The 15,621-nt window shown below is 43.3% G+C and overlaps 1 protein-coding gene across 8 annotated transcripts in view; it reads right to left on the bottom strand.

Annotated features, from left to right (window-relative positions):
* Positions 1-8,095: 8,095 nt before the first annotated feature.
* Positions 8,096-15,621, bottom strand: part of ARID1B (AT rich interactive domain 1B (SWI1-like)) — a 422,452-nt gene continuing 414,926 nt past the window's right edge. For all 8 annotated transcript variants that reach the window (XM_010840865.1, XM_010840862.1, XM_010840858.1 and 5 more), the window contains 3 exons: positions 15,431-15,612; positions 13,355-13,485; positions 8,096-11,199 (listed from right to left, as the gene is read on the bottom strand). In XM_010840865.1, coding sequence (XP_010839167.1) covers positions 9,475-11,199; positions 13,355-13,485; positions 15,431-15,612 — 2,038 coding nt within the window. In that variant the 3' untranslated portion in view covers positions 8,096-9,474. The remainder of the gene's footprint in view (positions 11,200-13,354; positions 13,486-15,430; positions 15,613-15,621) is intronic.

The raw sequence follows: 15,621 nt of genomic DNA, 5'->3' as shown, positions 1-15,621 counted from the left end.
AAAAAGAGAGAAAGATTTTAGGGAATTCCCTGGCAGTCCAGTGGTTAGGACTTTGCACTTTCACTGGCTGGGGCCCCAGGTTTGATCCCTGGTTGGGGAACCAAGATCTCACAAGCTGTGTGGCTACAAAAGTAAGAGAGAAAGGAGGGAGGGAGGGAGGAAAAAAGGGAGAGAGAAAGAAGAAAGGCCACCCCCCAGCTTCCCCGCTCCCACTCCCCCAGCTTCCCCTCCCCCCACCCCCAGCTTCTCCTCTCCCCGCCCCAGCTTCTGCTCTTCCTCCCCAGCTTCTCCGTTCAGTGCTCTTCTTCTGAGTCCCAAGCCCGGCCCTCACGTGTCCCCAGTCAGCACACTCCCCCGGGATCCACTCGACCCCCTCTATGCACATGACACCCAGATCTTCATCCCAGCCTCTGTGTGGGCGCTGGATTCCATGTGCTGCTAAGTCGCTTCAGTCGTGTCCGACTCTGTGCAACCCCATAGACGGCGGCCCACCAGGTTCCCCCATCCCTGGGATTCTCCAGGCAAGAACACTGGAGTGGGTTGGCATTTCCTTCTCCAATGCATGAAAGGGAAAAGTGAAAGTGAAGTCGCTCAGTCGTGTCCGACTCTTCTCGACCCAGTGGGTCTGCAGCCTACCAGGCTCCTCCATCCATGGGATTTTCCAGGCAAGAGTACTGGAGTGGGGTGCCATTGCCTTCTCCAGATTCCGTGTGCAACTGCCCACTAACAACTAGCTACCCCGGGACATTCCGTGAGCACCACAAGGTCAAGAAGCCCGTGCGTTCGTTTCCTGTAGCTGCTCTCACCAGCCCTCAGCATTGCTCGATGGAATACTGCAAAAAACTGCTAAGCTGAGCTCTAATTTCACCAAGTCCTTCATACCCAGCTTGAGCTCTAATTTCACTGAATCCTTCATACCCAGCTTTCTCAGGGGGATGCAGGGCTCTGGAGGTCCTGTACTCACCTCTCTAGTCTCATCCTTGGCACCCCCACCCCCTCCTCCTTCACATCTCTTCAAAACTTGCCACTGAACCATTTTGGATTTCTTTTAGATCCCAGAATGCCCAGGCATCTTTCCTAACTTTATGATACGTTGAGCCATTTACTTGGGAAAGAACACTTTCTCCTTTTCTTAGCCTTATTCCAACTCAGGCAGCCTCCTACAGGAAGCCTTCTCAGGTTGGTCCTGCCAAGAGAGCTGGGTTCCTCCCCTGTATCCTCTGCTTATGAATGCAGCACACATCACGCTGAATGGTTCTTACTTGCTGACTTGTGGCTCCCTTTAGGCATGTGATGGGATGAAAAAGTGCTATGATTAATAAGTGCCTATTGTATGCAAAGGGCTTCCCTGGTGGCTCGTGGTTAAGAATCCACTTGCCAATGCGGGGGACGTGGGTTTGATCCACAGGTTGAGAAGATGCCCTGGAGTAGGAAATGGCCTCCCACTCCAGTATTCTTGCCTGGGAAATCCCATGGACAGAGGAGCCTGGTGGGCTACAGTCCACGGGGGCACACAGGGTGGGATGTGAGTGAACGACTAAACGACAGCAGCAGTGCATGCAAGATGGCAGGTTCAGGCCCCCCTGCATTCCGCTGAAGGGATCGGCAGAGGCACGGAAGTGGGCGAATCCGGACTGGGTGGTGGGAGCGCACAAGGAACGCTGCTCCTGAGAAGACCCTGCTGGGCTGAGGCCTACGTGACTGGCTGCTTCCTGTGGCAGGTACTGGTGCTGGGTCATGCCCACCTCTGTGCCCTTGCAGGGTGGAAGGGTCAAAAGCCCTCTGTCCTGGAGGTGAGGAGGGCCAGAGGGCATCGGGGGCGCATTGGCAGGCGAGCTGGGAAGGCAGGCCTCTCCCGGGGATGGTGAGAGCCATGGGAAATGCCACAAAAGCACCCTTTCCTGTGTGGAGAGCAGTTCTCACCTCCACCTCCATAAAGGCAGGCAGGCGGGAGGCTTTGAGGAGAGTGTTCTCCAAAAACCTCCAGTTCCCTGAGTGTGAGAGCTGAAGCACGATTTCCAGGCGCTGAGGAATCGCACCATTTAACATTGGCCCTTACAGACGATTCTGGGTGGGAGATGCCGGTTTGTATGGGGATGTAATTGCCCAGCACTCGAGCCCACAAACTAATACGAATTTAATTTCTGAAAACAAGGTCCACCAAGATGAAATTCCACTAATTAGCAAAACCCTTCTTTTTCCAGATGCATTCCAATCTATTACCCATGGAAGCAGACATTAGACATAAATGTGGGGAGAGGGGATTGCATGTCAGGAGTTGGCTGAGAGAGGCCATCACTCCAGGCTCCCCTTTGGAACTGAAACTCATCTCGATAAATCACCATGGCTCTTCGCCATCAGGAGTTTTCTCCCTTCAGATCTTATGGCCAAGAGAAGTACAGGCCATATGTTCACACCATTTGGTGAAAAATACACTGAACCAACAAAACAAGCATTGCACTTATGGGGAAATTTTTTATCAAGCTTCAAGTGTATTCATCCTAAATGTGCAGAAGATGTCATGTCATTTTTCTTCCCCATGGGAACAAATAACTGCTTGTATTAAACCAGCATTTTTAAAGCAATGATCTAAATATAAGCAACCGGTGTCCTCCTCACATGTCCCTTTTTATCCCTCTTTTGGGTGACTGAAAAGTGAAACTGGAAAGAAAAAATATTACAGAATTAAAACCCTCAATATTATATGGCTGGGGCACCAAAAAAGTTATTAATTGGTGGTAAACTCCAATAGCCCCCGAGTCAACCTAAGACTTGCCAATTCGTTCTGGACAGGCCCATTCCCTAGATGATTTCAATTTAAAGGCTACCTGGGATTTCAGTTCAGTTCAATTCAGTTGCTCAGTCGTGTCCAACTCTTTGCGATCCCATGAATTGCAGCACGCCAGGCCTCCCTGTCCATCACCAACTCCCAGAGTTCACTCAGACTCATGTCCATCGAGTCAGTGATGCCATCCAGCCATCTCATCCTCTGTTGTCCCCTTCTCCTCCTGCCCCCAATCCCTCCCAGCATCAGAGTCTTTTCCAATGAGTCAACTCTTTGCATAAGGTGGCCAAAGTACGGGAGTTTCAGCTTTAGCATCATTCCTTCCAAAGAAATCCCAGGGCTGATCTGATCTCCTTCAGAATGGACTGGTTGGATCTCCTTGCAGTCCAAGGGACTCTCAAGAGTCTTCTTTAGAATCCTAATTTCTCATCATCTATGAAAGCCCTTGGGTCCAACAATACTTTTTTAGAAAATTTACTTTCTATTCCAAGTCTTAGGGTATATTTGAAAACCTAACTTGGGCATCTGGAGCATCTTGTGTCCAGAAGGGATATAATAATGATTTTCTCACAGGTGTTCACACAACCCTTGGATGTAGAAGGGAGACCCCAGGCAGGTGTGGGGGGCTGAGACCTGTAACTTGGGCTGCTTATAACACTGAGTGGGTGATAATTTTATTTGTATCTCAACACAAAACATGCAGATGAAGCTCTTGAGGACTGTGAAGATGACATCAGTAAAGTGAGACTATCAGAAGGACCTGTTGTACAAGGACAGAGCATTGCCCAGCGTTCCTGATTTTGATTTAGTTTGGACTGTGTTCCCTTTAGCAGAGGCAAGGATGCTAAGTGAGCATATGCCATTATGTCTTGTCCTGATACTTTGCAAGACACTCCCACCTTGCCCCCTCTCCCTCCTTCAGTCTATGGCTAATATCCTTCATGGCTTCTGTTTTAAAAGTCCCCTTCTTTAGATTTTGCATAAAGCTGAAGACATTCCTAAGACAAATATACATTCTTGGAAAGGGGTGGTCTCAGTTTGTTTCCAACTACTTTGTGTGTCAGCCTGCGATTCTGTTTTTGGAGAACGGATGTTATAATGTTCTATACTAAGGCTTCTATAAAGAACAACTAATAGCTGTGAAATTCTTTCAAGTGTAAAAAACATCCAAACGTAATCACTACTTACCAGGAAGCAGTGTTATACCCGCTGCTGGTTCAGGCCTAGAGGAATTGCTTTCGTTTGAGCAAGGATATCTTCAAGGGACTGAATCCAAGTTTAGGTTCCGTGAGTCTTTTGGAAAATCTAGTTTGTCCAACGTACAGATCCAGGCCCAGCTAAATACCAAATTTCCGCAGAAGATCAAAGCGCAGGCTTTATTTATTTACCTGACCTTAAGCTTACATGGAAATGAAGAACATCCTGAATTCCATTTCTATAGCTCACAGAAGTATGGCCCATTTCCAGCCAAGTGTGAAGACTGCAGTCCCTTTTCTCTTAGGGAAGCTCTCTGCTGTGTGCATCAGATGAATAGCAAAGAAAACACTGTGATCAGCCCCCCTGTGGTATCTGACCCCTAAAATGTTATAAGCCACTTTCCCCCCCCAGGACAGGACAGGGCAAGTTTACTGCACAACTGCACTGTGCTCCAGAGATATACACGTCTCCCCCTAGGCTTGCAGAATGAAAGGCGAGGACTCCTACCACCTCTGGATGTCCAACAGCTAAAACGAACACTCAGTAGAAGAGTTATGCCATCACCCTTGGCACTAAACAGCCAATCAATAGACTGAGTCTTTATGGCTTTTACAAGAAATCCCCAAATGATAAAAGCCACACAAACTATGTAACTATGAAAATGGGAAGATGCTCTCTTAGGCCAGATTTTTAAATTACGTGAAGTACACTTTAGGGCACTCACCAAAGGGAAAGCGTATGCAATACACATTGATCACTTAGGTTATAAGACTTCTATACAGTTATCCAATTTAATGCTCACCAGTCCTCGGGTAGGTGTTACACTGAATTACAGGTGATGAATTGAGATTCAAAGAATTTAAGCAGCTCGTTCACTGAAGGTTGTAGAGACAGCAAGAGAAGATTCCTTGACATCTCCTTCAAGGATATCTCAATTTCAGTGGAAGAAATAAGAATACACTGAGGATAAGCAAGGCACATGGGCGTTTTAGAAGCTAGGCACGCTCCTCAGCTAATGCCATTATTTTCCCAAGCTTCGGCAGCATGTTTATATGGATTTTAAAAAACTTCCAAGGTTGATTAAGTCAGGAAATGCTTGGGATAAAAAGGTTTCTTTTTCTGTAGGATTTCTCAGACTCTCTAAAGTGATACTGTGGATTATAGATGCCCAAGAGGAGAATATGTAAGGAGTGGGTTTTGTTTTGAGATCACTTCTGTTCTTTAGATTATACTTTAGAAAAAGCTGGGGTAAAATAAGTCCTTGAAATCAGATTCAGGAAGAAAGAGGAGTCTTGTACTTTGGGACACATTAGATGGTCTTCCCCCAACTTCCGCTCGGGGTTTCATATATTTAAACCCCGAAGTAGATTAACTTAACTTTGGCATTTGAGGGGATTGCATGACTTGGATCATCATAAAACAAAAGAAGGACCACAAATCCACGGATAGAAGCATGAAACGTGGTGACTGGAGATGGGCATGGGTACATGTGGCTGTCTGTGGGACTTCAGAACAAAAAGCCCTAAACAAGGTCTCCTTGTATAGCTTCAGTCAATTTCTGAACTTCCAAGGGCTGATCGCGTAAGCTGGGATCACTGGGTGCCAGGCTATGACTCTGGGTTTTTCCCCTGCACTTGAGAACGCACAAGCACCCTCGTGTGCAGAGGAATGGGAAGGGCAACGGGTGCCTGAGTCACACTGCAGAGCTGGAAGGGGCTGCAAGCTGCCCAGTGCATGTTCTAGACTCAAAAGCATGTGGGTCAGGCCACATGGTGACGTGGCTGAGTTCTTTCAGTCCAGACCCCTTCTTACCAGACTCTGGTTCCCATAGCTAGAGCCTCACTTCATTTCTTAGTCAACAAAATATACATACTCAGTGTTCTTAATGCATAAACACTGGATTTGGAAGATGAGTTTATTTCTACAATTATCTGACAAGAACAACCAGAACGTAACTGAATCAGGGTCTTTCCTCATGAATGACCCTTCAGCACCTGAACAGAGCTTCGCACACAGCACGTGCTCAATGCATTTCTGCTAAAGTAATGAATAGTGTGACATCTTAGCAGGTTATTTACTATCCCCTCCAAATATGTATTGGCAGTTTTAAAAGCTCGTTTGATTCTGAGGGTCTCTGAGGGAGGTGATGGGGGTGGTGGAGCGCAGACTGATCAGGCAGCTGTGCTCGGTGTCCCAGGTAAGAAAGTGAAACAAAACTCAGCGAGAAGAAAATGGACTATTTGATTGGTCACTTTGGCTCTTTTATAATACTCTTTGCTTCCTTGCAGGTGAACAGATAATGGGAATTTGTACATGGTGTTTGATAAAAAATGAAGTATTTCCAACAGTTGGTAAATGAATGATTTCAGGGCGAAAGCCATCTTCTTTTCGTAAAAGAGGTAGTTAATAGCTTACATTCTGCATTATCAAACTGTTCATAACCCCTTTAAAAAATCATTCTCTATTATAATTTTTAAAAAACCACCTAACTAGTTTTTGAATAGGCCACATTCACCAACAAAAACTGATTCTATATCATTCTTGATCTTAAATAAAACATTTGAATAATTATTTCTGCACACATGCCACCCAGTAATATCCTCTGTGACATTAAAAAATTCAAATACCAACACATTCAACTTTATAGCACCATTCCAAAATACTAAACTTTCTTTGCACCTTTATTTTAATCTTTTTTTTTTTTTGTACACATTTAAAGTATGGGCATCCTGTAAATTTCTGAAAAGCCTCATAGGGAAAAAAACCAACTAATTTTTAGGACAAAGCAATAACTCAGTTTGTAGGCAAGATGATGTCAGGCAGGCTGTAAGTTCTTCACGGGCTTCTGTAGTCTTCATTCTGGGGTAAGAATGTAGAAAGGATGCTAAAATCTTCCTGGATTATTCTAGAGATTACATCACGTATCAGTATGTAAAATCTTGTTGCTCAGTGGTCAGACTCTAGATATTGATTACAACTCAAACCATGACAATAACAGTCTCTTGTAATATTTCACCCTTTTGATTGACAAACTTCAAAGTTTGTATACACCTTTTATTCATACTCTGTAAGAGAGGAATTAGAATAATATTGAATTCCCTCTTACAAATCTCCAAATTTGAAGCTTGGAGCACTAGAATCTGTTCCTAGCAAGCAGATAAATTTAAAGTAGAATTATAAATGGGTTTTAAATTCAACATAAATTTGGCTGCATTATTATATAAGACGACTGAGTAATGTGGGAGTTGACAGATGATGAGAATGCTTGCAGGAAAAAAACCTTTTATGACACGAGAGTCCCATTCCACCCTCTCATTGTAACCGAGCGCTCTCATCTAACTCTTCCATGTATTACTGTGAGTAATGTGCACCCAGACAACAGGTCTGGCGAATAAACTTGGAAGTTTTGAGTCTGCTGAGATTGGCAGGGTGGTGTGAAGAGGTAGAGTCAGAAGGGTGTCCGCTAATGGTTTAACTCTGCAGCAGTTTCAAAGAAATCGATTGTTACACGAGAACAGTCAATGACCCAGGAAGAAATTAAGTTTAAACTAGAAGTGACTAGTAATCAAAAGCTACTGTGCACCAGGACAGGAAGGAATATGAGAATATTAATATGCCCTGAAATAGAAATAATCACTTTGCACTATGTACACCACATACAATATAACATATTCTTTTTAACATTGCACAATATAAATATTATACAAGGTGGAGTAAACTAAATGCAAAATAACTTTGAGGCACACAGGAAAAACACAGAATAGATTGGACTCTGATCGAAATTAGGATGGGGTTAGAAAAAGGCAGGGTGTTACACTGTCAGGCCAGTGATCCCACCTCACGGGCTGGCAGCCACCGCCCCCAGACACGGAAAATTCTCAGACCGCCATATTGTCAGAGTTGACTGCTTCAAACAAAGGCCAGTTATCGAAATCCTTTGAGAAAATCAAACTCTTGCTCCCCACTCTAAAGTAGGTAACCCTTAAAGGTCCCTCCTGACCTCAGGCTTTCATAATGAGGGGCTATGTTAGTACAGGGTTGTTTCCCCCCTTTAACTTGGTTACTATGAAACCATTTTAAGGAAACTAGAACAGTATTCAAGAACACCCATCACAGTGCTTAACAAGATTTAATGTACATTTATTCTTAACATGTGGAACATATAAAGATTTTATACTGAATAAATGATATTCATTAAGCCAGAGGAAAAGGAGGAATTTACATCAAGTTTTTTTTTTTTAAACTACATTATCTTGAAATACAAATGTGGATTCTCGTCACTGAAAAATTTTTGAAGTTGTGTTTCTTCCTTTTAGTTGTATTTTTTTTGTCTGTACTAGTAACCATTGTGTAAATCAATCCATATGCAACCATTTCCACACCTTGATTCATGAAGCAAATTGTGATCAGCTGCTCTCCCGAAATAGAGCATGACTTTATACATACAGAAACTTGTACATTACCCTCTTTTTTTTGTTTTTTTTTTTTTCTTGTTTTGTTTTTTGTATTTTTTCTTTTTTTTGGAGATATGGCCCTAATGAAAAAATATATAAAATAAAAATAAAAAATTATTTAAATCTACCATCACTTCGTAGTTACCACATCATGAAAAAGAAACTAAAAACTTTTTACTAAAAAAAAAAAGAAAAAAGAAAAAAAATGAGGGTATGTTTAATGTACAACTTCTATATACATCACAGCCCAAAGGCAGTAAAAAAAATATTTAAAAAATGATTAAAGGAATTGTGAAGAACTGTCATGTGGAAGGTCAAACGACAGACAGCAGACATGACGCTAGTGGTGAGGAAGCGATTTCCATTCATCGTTGTCAGGTATGTTTTCAATCTTAACTTAAAAAAACCATTTTGCTCCTAGCCTAATGTAACCATTTTCCTGTGGAGAAACCAGTATCATTTCCTACTTCAACCGCTGCCTGACACACCTTCGTGAGCCCCCGCTATCCTACCTAGAAATTTCTATTGCACAGAGCTTTGGACGATGGGATACAGTTGCAATTTTTTCATTATTTGAAGAATAACATAGCTAGGAAATCGATAAGTTTTCGCCTTTTTGTCTCAGTGTGGTGAAATTTTCCCATCTTATAGCATCTTTTGCCGTTAACTTTTTTCTTTAAAGTCAATTTGCTTCCCCCAAAAATGCAATATGACATGGAAAAGAACATTAAAAAGAAAATCTGAAAAACAAAAAGTGACCTTTGAATGCACTAGACAGCAACTTTGGTTAAAAAAAAAAAAAAAAAAAAAATAAAAAAACCCCGAAAGGATGTACTTGTACACACAGACAGCAAATATTAATTTTATAACTGTTCGAATTAATTATCTCTTTAATTCCCAATTGGTAAATAGTGGATGGGGCAGAGGAGCAAAGATTTTCTTTCCTTCGTCCTACGCTGGAGAAACAAGAACAGAACACAGCCAGTTACACGGGAGCCTCTATAGTCTTCACTCACACAGGCTGCCTTCTCACTGATGTCATAACTGCCCGATCTGAAACAGTACATCGCAGATGACAGATGCCACCAGAGAGTTCAGAACGGCTGATATTGAGATATCCAGCAATCGGCCCTCGTGCAGAAGGAACTCGGAGCGGTTCTCGTCCACTCTGGCCATGGCCAGCAGAGCCTTGGCTGCCCTGCACATCATGTCCACGCTAGGGGGCTCTAGGGGCGGGGGCTGCATGTGCATGAGGTTGTGCTGGCTCTGCTGATACTGGGCCATTGTGACCCCATCCTCTAGGAAGCTTATCAAGTTTCCGATGCTTCCCTTCTGGACAGCTATGGCCCTTGCAGCCAGTGCGTCCCCTTGGGCAAGGTTCGATAAAAGCGCCATGGACATTTCTCGACAGACTGGGTTTTTGCGATCCCCAACGTACCTAACTAACGTGGCATAGAATTTCTCCTGACGACTAAACGGAGGCGTGGCCAAGATCAGGTCCACATTGTTGTCCTGGATGCTGAGTTTACAGAGCGTCTCCAGCACGAGTCTCTGAGGCGACAGGACAGAGTTGGGTCCCACCGTGGGAAAGGGGTCTTGTGCCTCTGCTGATGGGCACACCATCCAGTGCAGCAAGCCATCCAAAATTGGCAAGCAGATGCTTTCCGTGTAAGCGGACAAGTCTAGCTGCCCAGAAATGTTGGCCAAGGTGACCAGCGTGTTGTCCCTTAAGACCTCGAGGCAGTCCCACCACCACTCATCTTTGCTGCAGGCCACCCCTTTGTCCTCGTCTTCCTCCTTCTCGTAGGTCTGCGGTGCTCGTTTTCTCTCGGGATGCTCGTGGTGAAGAAGAATCAGCTTCCCCAGGATCAGCACCAGGCCCGGGTGTTTGGACATTTCCGCGTCATTCCCAGGCACAAAAGACAAGCTCCGGACAATATTGGACACGCAGATGCAGCGCTTGGCCAGCGAGTCCTGCCAGTGTGCGATGGTGCAGAGCGGGGCCTCGTCCCGGCTCCTTGGCTCGTCCTCCAGCAGCTTGATGTTGCGGTGACTTCTGGCTTGATGGATTCCAAAGGGAAACTTGCTGCTTTCGGTCTGGGTACCAGGGTTTGCGTCTTCGGGCAGAGCCCCTGGCCGAGCAGATAGGACATCATCAATGGTTGCGATGATGCTTTTCTCTTGGTGCTCGTCAGAATCCCCTTTGCCTTCCTGGTCTTTCTTTCTGCCTGTGGAGCTCAAAGTGGGAGGCGGCCGCCTGCGAGGAGGAATCTCCATCTTGCTCTCGAAGTGAGTCTGGATGTGCTCAGTGGTATCTCCCCCGCCGAGCTGCCAGTGCAGAAGTCCACTGCTGAACTCCTGAACGCGACCCAGCTTGTCAGAGCGGTCGACGACAAACAGGTTGTTCTTTTTGACTATCTTGATTGGCAGCTTGTCAAATTTACTGGCTTGCCTGGGCTTCTCCTTTAGATCTGTGGTGGCATCGGGGGAGGCCACAGCTGCACTGCTCCTGTCCTCCGTCTCCGCCCTCCCGCTGTCTTCCTCCTCCTCGTCCTCCTCATCCTCCTCCTCCTCAATACATTCAGCATCTTCTTCCTCTCTCCCAGAATCGTCGGCTAAGGACTGGCTGTCATCTCTCTTTGCTGCATTGTGATCAAGTGCTTTTTGGCTGGGGTCTCCCACTTCATATTCCGTAAGAATTCCAAAAATGTCAATCAAGCATTTCCTGAAATACTCTACTAAAAGTTCGAGAAATCCGGACAACTGGAGAGGGTGAGAAAGAGAAGAGGTACAATGTCATAACCTCTCCAGTGTGACTGAGAGGGTGAAAATCCTGCTAGCTAGCCATGCATCTCTATGATTATTTTCACATTTTAATGTTTTTTTTTGGCTAGGCCAAGAAAAAGAAACCATGTGTAAGTTAGAACTATCTTCCTGAATTTTTCATTAATAAACACTTACTATCTTTCTTACTTGGTGTTTACTTTCTTACACCATTAACATGAAAACTTACTTGTTACTTTCCCATTTCTGATACTATCCCCGAGGGAGTGCTCTGCTGTTCTTTACCTTTGTTTCTGGCTTAGACACAGTACCATTCTTACTAGAAGAGTGGGAACGTGGATTTTATAGACTCATTCACCCAAAGTGAGTCTGTTCTCTTTTATTTATCTGAAACTCTGCTTGCCTAGATTTTTATGGTTATTATTCTTAGGATTTTATGGTTATTTTTGTCTTAGGTGCCACAGGTTATTCTAATTTACATTCTCCATATATTTTGGGGAGAAGATAATTTCAGCAATGTAGTAGCTCATATACACAGAAAATTAGAAACAAATCAATTTAGTCCCTGAGATAAATGAATGAGAATGTTTCACAGAATGCACTTTTATATTTCAGCTATTCCCAACTCCAGCCGAAAGACAAAAGCAACTCTGAGAACCAGCTCTGTTTCCTTTAAGCGGATGTTTATATCAAGAGAACCAACATACTCCCCTCCCTCAATACCAATGCTGCTGCATTTAGGGATGATGAAGGATAAGTAAGTAAACAAGGATTTCTTAATGATAGGTGTTATGGAAATTGACTATAATTTCATTATCTGGCTGTAAGTTTCCCGCGAGGTAGTTTGAAACAATTATAAAGAAGTAAGGGGACACCCAAGTACCAGCCAGGTAGAGCTTGCTTTTAGGGTACGAAGGCACAATTTTTTAAGTGGAGGTCTGGATGTCACCCCTTCCCATCTCGCCCCCAACATAAAGCTTAATTTTTTCCCAGGACAAGGGAAGAGGGAAAATTGCTGAAGCAATGCTGGTTATGAAAAATTGTGCTCAACAGCAGCTCACCCAGCATAAGGAGGGAAATTTATTACTCTAGCAAAGGTAGTATATGTTCTTAATACTTATTTTCTATTAAAATGGACTTCATGTTTATGATCTTATTAATATACTTGGTATCAACTGAAAAACTGCCTTTCAGGGCTAAAATGAGGAGTTAAAGGAGAGAAGAGGAAGTGGAAGATTCTGGTCCTAGTTCAACAGAAGGGAGGGAATTAGATGTTTTGGCTTTTTTCAACAAAAGCAGAGTTGTTCATACACAGTAGGGAAAATGACCTTTTCTGATTTTTGTTTCTAAATATTTCTTAAAAAAATTTGTAGTCCAGCTGGCTCTTCGGCCTTTTTCCTAATCCTCAGCTCCTTCTCTCTTCCAGCTATTATGCTAGAAGCTACTTCAAGCTTAGCACAGATCAAAGGAGGGTTTTTAAAGGTAGGAGGCTTTTAAATGACTGCTTCAAAATAAACTAGAGGGGGGCAGAAATGGGAGGGAACACATCAAGAAACAAGTTTGACCATGACTTCATTACTACTGCATGAACGATGGTACAAGGGGTTCATTAAACTGTTTACTTCACTCTCTATATATATTTTCTGTAATATAAACAGTCTTTTTAAATTTTATACTTTTTTAATTAATAGAAAGATGTTAGGTCCCCCTGAAAAACAGGGTATGGTCTCACTGCAACTTATTGCATGGTGATGTCTCTTCCAACACTGACTACAGCCGTAACTTTATGTTACATTTGGATTAATTCTCACTGGCCTGCTAATGCTCATTATAAACAACAGTTTGATTTTGCCACTACTGTCTATTCCATGCACACACATGCATGTGCACACAAGGTCACTGTTTTCTTATGAGAAATATACATGTGTGTTTATACTAAAGACTGAAATAAATTATTGTTCCAGACAAAATTCTCAGACAGCTATACACTGATTGATGTTGGTTTATAGTTAACTGTAATGATAAAAAATTTTAGCTGGGGAGTCCTACCTGCTTTAGGCATTAGCTTAAGCATTATACACTACTTTATTTTCTTCTTCTAATTTGCTTCTCAGTTGGACTGGTGCTGGCTTACCTGGGAGAGATTGAAAGTAGCGACAGTGCTGTCGTCATAGAGAAGAATATTAATAGTGTCCAAAGCCCAAGTACTTTCAGCCAAGAGACCTGACTTAAGGGACATCATCACACGCCAGGCCTCTGGAGTAACTAAAAATGGGTGGAAGAATAAGGACATGATTAATATTAACTCTACGCATGAAAGAATAGAAAATAACAAAAGAAGAAGAAAAAGCAGAATGTTAAGTTAAAATATTGATTTAAACAAAGGTTCCAAGGGACAATTAAACATGGTCATTTCACGTGGAGGTTGACAACTGACTCAGAAACTTCTGTAGGTGAAGAGCTTTCTGCTTTGCAGGTTAAACAGAAGTGGGAATGATTCTTTCTGTATTTGTCGTCTTTGACTCTATTCACAAATGTGTCAAGGTAGCATCTTCAGAAGGCTGGTGAGTATGCAGAATATAAGCAAAATTTAATTCCCAAACAGCATGCTCACTGATAGAAAGCTTTCATTCTTCCATGCCATCTTCTGGTCTGAGCTCTGGACCACAGAGCATGCTGTCGACAAGTACTAGCATTTTGACGGTTCTGGTTTTTTAGGAGCCTGGCCTGAGATGGAGGCTAAGAGGAACGATGAGAGCAAAGGTTTGTAAGATTTGTCACGAGATGGGGCTGGAGGGGAGGTCCATCGTGTGTCTGAAATTTTAAGGGAAGCTATCTCAGGAAACTGGTGGAAGCACATGGTGTGAGCAGCTGGAACTCCCCACAGCAGCAGCCAGGCCAGATGCCAACTCCTGTGTGGGAGGGGCCGTGGGTGTCCACTTTTATTTTAATTTCATCTAATTTTCAAATTTTCTAAGAGAGGCACATAATACTTGCATAATAGAAGGGCAAATTTCATTTTAACATCAGGAACATAAGTTTCCCTAGGCTGGTATAACATGCACTGAGAATTTTTTTTCAAATTTAAATGTATTTTTTTACTTAAATTGGAGAAGGAAATGGCAGCTCACTCCAATATTCTTGCCTGAAAAATCCCATGGACAGAGGAGCCTGGTAGGCTATAGTTCACGGGGTCACAGAGAGTCAGACATGACTGAGTGACTAACACACACACACACACGTTTACTTAAATACATGCATATATTTTTACATATATATTACCATATGTAATACGGTGCCCAGGGTCTGTTTCTCTCTTGCCTTCAGCACGTCCTCTGTGTAGAATGCCTTACTTCCCCGTACCGCCCCCCTGCCCTTAATGTCCAATGATTATAAACAATGGTCATATCTTTAAAATATTTAATTTTCTCATCACTGCAAAGAACTTTGAATCACGTGATTTTGAGATTTTTGGGAAAAAAAGTTTGGATAAAACTGAACTCTATTATTTCCTTAGCTGTGTTAAAAGTACTTAAAAAATAATGCAGAAAAACTGTGTGTATTCCCAGATTTTCCAAATGTCTAATTAGGATTTACAAGATTCCACCTGGATAAACGTGTATGACATTGGTGTTCACCTGAAAGAGCTCCTTGGTCCTGTCAACAGTGCTGCAGGGATCACCTAAATTCTATCCACATGTGAAGTTCCATATAGCATATTATGTGTCTGTCTATGTAGCATAGTCAGTTTTCTGGTTTTGCTCCAAGGGGAACTCACTGTCTTTATGTCCTTACCAAAATTACAGAGTGGCTTGCTGTCAAATTTTCTCAGGCCACCCTAGTGTTCCATCAGCCTTGCAGCTGTGGAACACTAAGCATCTTAAGCACACATGGCAGAGATTATGTGTTTGGTTAAGATAAAATCTTTAAGCCCAAAATACAGTCCACAGTTACCGAGGAGTCCCCATCTCTCACCTGGGCTCTGCCCTCTCACACGAGTAACACTCACATGCAAGAAATCCGTTTTAATTCTCCTTCTCAGTTCAGAGTAGTGCCTTCCAACTATTGCTCCTGCACAAAAGCACGTCCTGATAGTCTGCAGTCACAGAATTTCATCCCTTTGAGGTTATCCAACTACATCTAACCCAAAATTAAAATTCTAGATGGCAACAGGAAATCATTTCAGGAGCAGAGCTTTGGGAATGCTTACCGATATCTTTTGAGGTAATCTTCCGCCTTTGTTTCAGGACTGGCTGTGAGGCTTCCACGGAGCCAGGAGGGAAGGTGATCTCCCTTCTGATGGGGGGCGGCTGGGGGGGTGGCCCGGTGACCTGGGACGTGGGGACGGTGGGCATGACCTTCTGCATCTTCATGGAGGGGAGGAAGGGGGACTTGCTGGGA

Source organism: Bison bison, unplaced genomic scaffold (genome assembly GCF_000754665.1).
Source record: "Bison bison bison isolate TAMUID 2011002044 unplaced genomic scaffold, Bison_UMD1.0 scf7180017864148, whole genome shotgun sequence".
Lineage (NCBI taxonomy): Eukaryota > Metazoa > Chordata > Mammalia > Artiodactyla > Bovidae > Bison > Bison bison.
Note: the sequence above shows the minus strand (reverse complement) of the source record. Positions and strands in the feature narration are given on the sequence as shown.